Raw genomic sequence first — 9,499 nt, forward strand, 5'->3', positions numbered from 1 at the left:
GGCGCGCGGGCTCCCCGGGACTCCCGGGCGGGCCGGGCGGGAGGGGGCGGGCCCCGCCTGCTGGGGTGGGGTTCCGAGCAGCCTTCGCGAACTAGCGGCCCCCCCGCCCCCCGCCCGCGCCCCCGCCCGCGGCTGCCGCTGCCCACATCTGCCGCGCCCCGCGCGCCCCAGCGCGGCCCGGGGAGGCGGCGGCGCGCCCCGGGGAGCCCGGCAGCGGCGGGGTCCGGCGCCGCCCCGCGCGGCGGCATGGAGTGGGAGCTCAACCTGCTGCTCTACCTGGCGCTCTTCTTCTTCCTGCTGTTCCTGCTCTTCCTGCTGCTCTTCGTGGTCATCAAGCAGCTCAAGAACTCGGTGGCCAGCACGGCGGGGGCGCTGCAGCCGGGGCGCCCCTCGCTGCACCGGGAGCCGTGGGGCTTCGCCCGCGAGCAGGCGGTGTGACCCGGCGCGCAGGTGGGCTCCGGCGGGCAGGGCGCGGGCAGGTGGGCTCCGGGGGGCAGGTGGGCTCCGGCGGGCAGGGCGCGGGCAGGTGGGCTCCGGGGGGCAGGTGGGCTCCGGCGGGCAGGGCGCGCAAAAGGGGCTCCGGGGGGCAGGGCGCGGGCAGGTGGGCTCCGGGGGGCAGGTGGGCTCCGGGGGGCAGGGCGCGCAGAGGGGGCTCCGGGGGGCAGGGCGCGCAGAGGGGGCTCCGGGGGGCAGGGCGCGCAGAGGGGGCTCCGGGGGGCAGGGAGCGCGCAGGGGGCTCGGGCGGGAGGGGCGCGAGCAGTGGGCTCGGGCGGGCGGGGCGCGAGCAGGGGGCTCCGGGGGGCAGGGCGCGCGCAGGGGGCTCCGGTGGGCGGGGCGCGCAGAGGGGGCTCCGGGGGGCAGGGCGCGCGCAGGGGGCTCCGGCGGGCAGGGCGCGGGCAGGGGGCTCCGGGGGGCAGGGCGCGCAGAGAGGGCTCCGGGGGGCAGGGCGCGGGCAGGGGGCTCCGGGGGGCAGGGCGCGCAGAGAGGGCTCCGGGGGGCAGGGCGCGCGCAGGGGGCTCGGGCGGGCAGGGCGCGGGCAGGGGGCTCCGGGGGCAGGGCGCGCGGGCAGCGCTCCCCGGAGGCGGGACGCAGGCCCCCACGGGGGTCCCGGCTGACGCTGCCCTTCGGCGGGGCCCGCGGCGGGCCTGGGGCGGAGACGCGGCCGTTGGAGCCGCGGTGGCTGCGGGCACCTGCGCGCCTCTGTCCCGCCCGCCTGCAGTCTGGACTCCCCCGGGGGCAGGACCCGGTGGCTGAGCGCCTTCAGCAGCCACTTCCAGAGCAGCCGGCGCCAAGCCCCGCTCCAAGTTGCTGCGGAAGAGCGGGCTTGGGCGGGGGGCCGGGGCCGGGGCGCGCGGGGTCCTCGGAACGCCGCTTTGGGCGTCCCCGCGCTTTGGCGGCCGGCCAGAGGGTCCCCTGTGGGGAGGGAGGGCGATTTCACCCGGGAACCCTTCCACCCCGCCCCCACTCCGGTTCTGGCGCGACCGGGTGGTGCCCGCGGTTGTGGGGTTCGGAGCCGCAGGGGCCTGTCCTTCGGGTTCTGGGGGTCAGGTAGGTGAGCCCTCGAGGAGCGCTTCGGGCAGGCGTGGCGGGCACTGGCGGGCGAGCCTCGGGCGGAAAGACTGGACGTGGCGTCAGGAGACGAGCGCCCCTGGGCAGGGTCGGGCGGTCAGTTCCTCCCCAGACGCCGGCCCGAGAAGGGTCGCCAGGGGCCCCGCTGCAGGCTCAGCCCCTGGGTACGTTCTGTGCCCAAGTGAGGACCAGCCGTGGCTTCCTTTTGGCCATGGTTGTGGCAAAGCTTCTGAAGACCCAAGACCTAAAAAAAGTGAAAAGCAAGGATGGAAGAAACGGGTACAGCAGTAAGGGCGCTGCTCGGCAGGACCCCAGCGCGTGGCCGGTGGGGCGCGGGCATCAGGCCAGCGCAGGGCCCGCAGGCTGAGGAGAGGCCGCGGGAGCCTGAGAGCTCAGGGAAGGTGATGCGGGCGCGTCTTGTCTCCAGGGAGGGAGGACTCGTGTTCGCTGGCGCAGGTAGGGCCCAGCGGGGTCAGGGTGGGGCAAACTGCCCTTTCCTGACTGTCACAGTGAGAATATTAACTTTAGGTACAAAGAAAGCCTCTGCGCAGAGGCCACGAGCAGCAAAATACCCACCCCTGCGTAAGCTGCCAACACGAACCGAAAGTGGAAAACATTCAATTTGATAATTCAAGGGGAGGAACAATAGTGGCACTTAACTGAATAATTACGGGGGAAATTTTGACCTGAGAAGTTAATCATGTGCCCTGTTTTCTTTTATATACATGTATAGACGACATCATTGTTCATTTTTGTGCACGGTCTGGTTTCTCCTCCCAGGTGTTGTCCCCATAGGATTCCCACCACCGAGTCAGCCGTGGATCACCATAGTCCCTTGTGCTCTTCCGCCCCGTTTTCTTTCTCACTTTGCCAGAATGAACCTGTGTTTTAATGAAGTGAGTGCAGCACTCGAGCAAGTAAGACTGGACCTGACACAGCTCAAGTCCCGGATCAACAGCCGCAGCTGAGATGTCCCTGCAGCCCTGGCTTCCGCCTGCTGAGCCCCTCTGGGACCATGGCCAAGCGGGTGTGTGGTCCACATGGGCAGGGCGGTGTGGCGCAGGCAATGAACTAACAATTGCTGTTTATGGGGCTGGGAACCTGCCCCTTTATACTTGACTTAAAACTTAGAACACAGGTTGCTGAGCTGCCTGTTAGATCCCCGGTCTGGGGGCATTTCCCTCTCCCCAAGTGCCCAGCATGGCGGTGAGCCACCAGCCCTGCTGGGCGCAGACATGGGGCGTGGGGTGGGGCATTTGGGGTGCTGCAGCCCCAACCCTCTCTTTTTGCTGACTCAATCTCCTGCAGAAAAAGGGGTTACCATCTTGTGTCCTGCGTCCAGCGCATTTTCCAGCCTCCTCGCAATCTAACTTGCCAGGCACTGAGTTTCCACTCATCCTGGCAAACAGTGGACACTTATTCCTACTGTCCAGTCTGCCTGGAACTTGGCCCTAAACTGTAGATCAGAATTCCCAACCTTTGTCTCTGAACTGACCGCGTGGTCACCTCCTGGTGCGATGGGCCAACCGGGGCTGCCTGCCTGGCACCTTTGTCCGCTCCTGTGTCTTCAGGGCTTGGCACAGGCTGGTCTCCCAGATGAGAGCCACTTCCGTGCCCACGTGCTTGCCACCAGAAGCCACCGGCCGCCTGGGGCATGCCGCCAGCGCACTGCGTCTCCAGAGACAGTGTAGACACGAGCTGGGCGTTGGAGCACTGGGAAAGCGAGGAGCATTTTAAACAACTGTTCATCATGTAATTTCATTGCAGAAGATTCCTATGTTTTATTTCCAATAATTGGTTTTCATTGATTCTTCAGCAATGTTAGAAGCTGAGTTGAGCTTCTTACACTATAAGGAGATGGGCTGTAATTAGCAGCATTCTATTAGTGTTTTACTTTATATTCCTATTTTGTTGTTGCTTCTACATTCCAGCCGTCAAATGACTTCACACTTTATTAGGACAGTTTTAATTATTTCACTTTCCGGTCTTGTAATTGCAGTAAATCTGCAGTTCTGCTTGGCGAAATAAGCATTTTCCGTTGAATGAGAATGACATCACACTCACACCTGCAGAATCGAAAATGTCTAATGAAGTAGATGCCTATGTCTGAACCCCAACTTTAGGGCACAGCTGCCGACCGGGGCTGGTGCCATCTGCTGTGGGTCCCCAGCACTGGGGATGCGTCTCTCTGGGAGTGTCTGGCGCTGGCTTTTCTGGGAATGACGAGTTGCCAGGAGCTGTTTTTGGTTCCCTTGCAGGGGCGGAAACTTGGAACTAGGTGAGCACAAAATATGCAGTACTCCATTTTTAGTTTGACATTCCACGCTTCCAATTTTGTCTGTAGTTTCAAAGTAAGTGAAATATATATATCTATATATACACATCTCCAAAATTTTATACATTGTAAATGGTTAAACCAGGTAGGATACTAGGAAATGTTTACTTTTTCTGACTCATACCTGGTGATCCAGGGCTTTCCAAGCACTGAGAGTGCCTTGTAGTACAGAGAAGGTATCTGCAGAGTATTTTGTTTTAAATTTTACTGCTAGTCTGTGGTATTTGTAAGTTAAATCCATGGTTAAAATTCTGGAGTCATTAGGAAGTCACTGCCAGATTTTAAAAATTATCTTTGATTTTCTTTCTTTTGGCTTGATTCAGTGAAATAAATTCTAAATTCTCCATTTCTTTGTCTACACAGAATAAATGAAGTTGTGGGTCCAATATTGACCTGATTAACTGTATGGCTAGTTAGCATTTACCTTACTGGAGTTTGATCAGACTTGCGTTTAGAGCTATGATCAGAACATACTTGCGCTCAGAGGACACTTTTGATGGTTACACTAAAAATGTCATCTTGTTGTCCTTAACAGCAGTGAACTCATGTGATGAGCCTGGCTGCTTCTTCCCTCTCATCTGTGCGCCAGATCCTGAAGACTTGGGTGAGTTCAAGCTCAAGCTTTTTTATTCAACTTGGCTTTTCCCTGTGACTGTCAGGTGACTTGGCCTTCCTGCACATGTGCAGGTCCATCAGGCAAGATTCCTTGTACTTTCAGAGGAAATCTTGCCTTCTGGCTGGGAATCACGATGGACGGTGAACTCCAGAATAGCTGGTGGCTGGGCAGCGGCTCTGTCAGAGCAGGTCCCTTCATTTCCCATGGAACCAAGAGGCTGGGGCCGCTCTGGCTCAGCAGCTCCCAGCGTCGGTGGCCCTGAGGCTCCCTGTGGTGCCGGGGCACTGGCACCCCCTGAGAAGCCTGGACACCCGGAGCCAGCCTGGCCAAGCCAAGGCTTCCCCTGCCCATGCTGGCTGCGGTCTCTGGCCCAGCGGACATCTGAGCTTTCCTGACAAGAGGGGGTGATGCTGGGTCTGGGGGAGCCCCTGGCGGCCTCTCGGGCTGGAGAAAGGCCGAGGGCGCAACACAGCAGCTTCCCAGGAGCACCGGCTGCGCCCCACACCAGGCCTTCCGTGGGAGGCTCCTGGGAAGCTGCTCCTCCGGTGCACATGGTCCTCGTGTGGGGTCCCCCTGTGGGGTCCCCGTGTGGGGTCGGCATGGGTGGAATGCCTGGCCTCCCGACAGAGACTGCTTGTCTGTGACCCCCTCCCGCACGGGGTGGGGGTGTCTGGTGAACCCCTGGGATGCTCCCAGCCACGCAGGAACCGGAGTTGAAGCACTTCTCAGAGCTGCCCTCCCCAGCCCACTCCCCGGGGAGGCACGGGGAGGAGAAAGGCTTCCACAACAGTCCGGGCAGCAATGTTCTCCATCTGCCCTGCTGTGCCCAGCAGGGAGGCAACGTTAATTTGGGCTCATTCTAGTTCATTTAAGTGCAAAGAGCCGCATGTGTCTGGCAGCTTGTGCCGCCCCACGAGCACCTGGTGTCTCCCGTGCATGCACAGGAGGCCTGGCCCCGCCACTGTGGGCACCCAACCCTGCTGTGGGCCGGGGCGGGGAGCGGCGTTTCGGCACTAAATTCAAGGCTTCAGCTTGGCATCTGTGCATGGCACGGCGCCCTCCTCTGAGAACAATGGCCCCTCGAGTGGTGGGCCTGGGGTCGGCCCCTCACCCAGCCAGGTGGGGGAGTTCTGTCAGTGGGCCTCTCTGTCCTGCCCCGGCAGCAGGCCGCTCGGTCCTGTCCTGCTCTGTCCCTTCCCTGTCAGCGGGCCTCTCTGTCCTGCCCCGTCAGCGGGCCACTCTGTCCTATCATCAGAGTCACTCCGTGTTGCTTTGTTTTTACACTATTATGGCTGCTAGGCGATGATTTGCATATGCTTTTCAAAATAATTAGTGTTTTATATTTTTTAAACACTGAAATAAATGATTTTATGTAATTCAGATTTTTGCTCTGTGAGTTACTATTCACACTTTGTTAAGCATCAATTAACTGTGATTAATGGATAGAAGGAAATAGTTTTATATGAGATTTCCTTTTAATGGGAAAATCATCTGCCAATTAATGTTGTCTTTTAGAAGTATTAAGTGACTCTTCCACCGGCTGTCCTTCCTCGGGGCATCTGGTCTCTCAATTGCTCTGTTTGGGTTGCTTGTCTCTTCCTGACTCCAGAACTCTTGGCACATGCACCGACAGTGTCCCTTTGTCAGATAGATGCCTTCGCACGATTTTCTTCTACCTGGAGGCTAGTCTATTAGTTTCCTTAACATTGACTTTTACAGAGGTGTTTTTGTTTTGAACTTAAATTTATCACTTTATTTCTGTCATGTTTACTGGTTCCTTTGTCCTAAAATATTCTCCTGTGCTTTTTCTTAGACTATAAGGTTGATAGTTTTAACATTTAGCTCTCAAATTAATTGTTGTACGTGGTATAAGATAAGGATTGAAGATTTTTCCACAAGCATAAGCAATTTCTTTCTCCTGTTTGTTGAAAATACTTTCTTTCCTTATCATTTTGCTCTGACATCTTTTTTGAAAATCAAATGACCGTATAAGTGGGGCGCTGCTTCTGGACGAGTCACACTGTCTTGATTGCTGTGCTGTCATAGTAAGTCTTGGCATTCCCCCCAAAATGCTATGAATCTGAACTTTCAGAAAAAGTCTCACTAATGCTGAGTCTACATACAAGATGGGGCTTGAGTCATCTCTGGCGAAAAAGGTTAAACCAGCAGCCCCGGTGGGTGCTTCATGCCCCTGCTCAGGCTCCGGCTCCCCCCAGCCTGATCCCCAGGGTTGCCCTCTGTCTCCACTTGTCCCGATGGGCAGGAACATCCTCGTTTCTGTCCTTGCAGTTCAGAGGACACTGTGTTTTGAAAAAAGGACTTTTCACTAGAGCCAAAGTGACGCAAAAGACAGCGCAGAAGCTCAGAAGGAGCCCTGCCCAGCCAGCCCAGCATGGGTCTCCTAGACGGCAGCAGCCTGAGCCAGGACATCGCCTCCGCCGTTCCTGGTGTCCACGGGGTCTGCTGCGGGCGCCCCTGGCTCTGCTCGCAGAAGGGAGCCGAGTTTGACGGCACAAAATTGGTGTCCCTGCCCCAGCCCTCCAGACGTGCCACCTCTCGGCCTTGCCACCTCCGCCCCAGCCTCAGCTGCGGTCTCACCCGCAAGGAGGAGGCCTCCTGCCCCGTGGCGCCAGCTGTGGCTCAGTCCGTGGCGCCTCCACTGCAGGGCCTGTTTCCCAGGCCTTGTGACCAGTTATCTTTCTGACGTGTATCCACATACACAAGTTTTAAGAAATAAGGGCGGCCTCAGACTACAGACATTCCGCATTTGCCTGATTCTCGAGTGTGCTCCAGCAGGTCATTTCCGAAGGATGGCCACGGCCCTCGCATCCAGATTGGCTACGGGTTAGGAGGCGTTGAGGGCTGAGGTCCCCGGCCCTGCCCTTGGGTCTGGGCAGCTTTGTGACAACAGCAGGGGCGTAATCCCCTGTGCGGTCAGGTCAGGAGAAGTGACGCTGTTTCTCCACCGTGTGCCGAGCGCTGTTTGGAGTCCCCCCAGATCCTATAAGGCTGGGGTATCCTGAGGTCACCAGCTTCCTTTGTCCCAGGTGGAGGACGTCCCCTGTGTTCCAGCTTCAACCTCCAGCCCAGACACAGACCCGTGGCCGGGGCAGCCGCTCCGCGGAGGCCCTCGGGGGCACGGGGCCAGGCTGCGGCGTCTAGCTGGCCCGTCTGGTTGGCACGTCTGGTCCGGCACCTGGCTTGGGAGCTTGGGTGGCGGGAGTAATGGGCACGTATCTTAAGATGTTTGAATGAAAACTGTCATATTCATTATTTTAAGTTGTATAAATCCTCAGCAACATTTAACTGGACACTGAACTTGTCGCCAATTTTTTTGCAGATGTGTTCATAAAGTGTGATTACTGAGATTCAGAAATCTCTAAGCAGTGGATGCTGACAATCTCCATCCACTGACCCGGGCTACTTGGGTCTTTAAAAAAAAATGTCATTACTGTGAACTACAAAAACAATAAAGATTTATTGGTCTGACTTGAAAAAATCGAAGGGTATCTGTCCCTCTTGTTTTGTATTTATTGCCTTTGTAACTTCCTCTCCTCCAAGTGCCCGGTCATGCCCTTTACCTAGTTTTCTAATCGGTCGCTTCTCTGTTGTAAGGGACTTGCCTGTAGTTAGGTGGATGATGACCTCACCTATGTGATGCTCGTCCTCAAGGTCAGTGACCGCCACAGCACCCCCGGGCTGTGCTTGCACCCGGTGAGGCCTCCTGCCCCTCTCCAGAGCTTCTGTTCTGCAGAGGCTGCACCACAGGCCACTGCCCAGGCCGCTCCTTCTGTTTCGCTTCTCAGCTCCGCTTCGCCGCTCTCCCCGCCAGGCCGTGTTCCACAGGCAGGAGGCCATCTGGCCAGTGGGCTGCAATGGACCCGCTAAGTCGACGCGGGGTTGGGGCAGGGCCGCCATGCACGTCTTTCCGGGGCTTAGCCGTTGGCCTCCAACACCGGCGGGACCGTCCTGCTTGAGCTTATGCTGACGAGTTCTGGGTCTCACTTGACGGTGGGCAGGGATGCTCAGTGGTTGCTGCTCACAAAAGAAAGCCTTCGTTTTACAGATCGATGCTATATTTGGCCCCTGTTAAAACTCTTGTATTTATCTAGTAATCATTTTTCAGTGGTTTTCTAAATGCTCAGACTGAGCAGATTCTGAGTTTGTCCTGGGCATCCTGTGTGGCCTGTAAGGTCTCTGCAGCCCAAGGACCTGGCCCTGGGCACTGGCCGGGCCCCGGGTGCTGTCCTGGCGTCATTCCCGGCACCAACGTCAGCTGTGGCGTATGCTGACTGGAGACTCTTATCTTTTCTCTTTTTTTAATGGGAATTCTTTTGTGACCTGTGTTCCTTTACTCCACAATATGTTCTAGACAGCTTGCCAAGCCCATCAGTGTGCACACAAATAATGTGAAATATCTGTGTGGTATCTCGTTGACTATGGACACTAAAATGTGCTTCCCTGATCTTCTGGTAAATTGTTTTCCATGTATTTGTTTCCGTATAATGTGTGCGTGGTTGTGACATATGTGGAATGCTCTGCATGCTTTGAATCTTTGGGAAACAACTTTTCACTCTTGTTGATTCTTGGCAGTTGGGTGGCTTGGGTGAAAGCAAGGGAGAAGTCCAGCTTCACCGTGCATCTTGTGACAGATTATCAGGACTTCTCCCTCCAGAAAGGACATGCCAGGCCCTACTGCCATCCTCAGAGGGAGTTGCTTTTCCTCTGCCCTTGCCAATTGTGCATTTTGATGATCTTTTAAATCTACTGTTTTATTAGGTTAGAAAGTGATCATTAGTTGCTTTTATTGGCATTTTTATTATTAGGTCGGTTTGAATATTTTTCTTTTTTTTTTTTTTAAGATTTATTTATTTATACAAGCACTGGGCACAGTCAGAAGCGCGGGAGGGTGAGAGAATTCACCAGAGCCAGAGCGGGGAGCAGAGCAGGCAGAAGGACCGAGGTACACTGCTGAGAGG

At 56.8% G+C, this 9,499-nt stretch overlaps 1 protein-coding gene across 1 annotated transcript; it reads left to right on the top strand.

Annotated features, from left to right (window-relative positions):
- Window positions 1-246: 246 nt before the first annotated feature.
- Window positions 247-438, top strand: SMIM43 (small integral membrane protein 43; the record flags this gene model as incomplete). The annotated part of the gene is made up of 1 exon (XM_084259812.1): window positions 247-438. One exon carries the CDS (start codon window positions 247-249, stop codon window positions 436-438), a length of 192 nt encoding a protein of 63 aa, XP_084115938.1.
- Between the last annotated feature and the right edge of the window lie 9,061 nt (window positions 439-9,499).

This window comes from Talpa europaea (genome assembly GCF_964194135.1).
Source record: "Talpa europaea genome assembly, contig: HAP1_SCAFFOLD_135, whole genome shotgun sequence".
Taxonomy (NCBI): domain Eukaryota; kingdom Metazoa; phylum Chordata; class Mammalia; order Eulipotyphla; family Talpidae; genus Talpa; species Talpa europaea.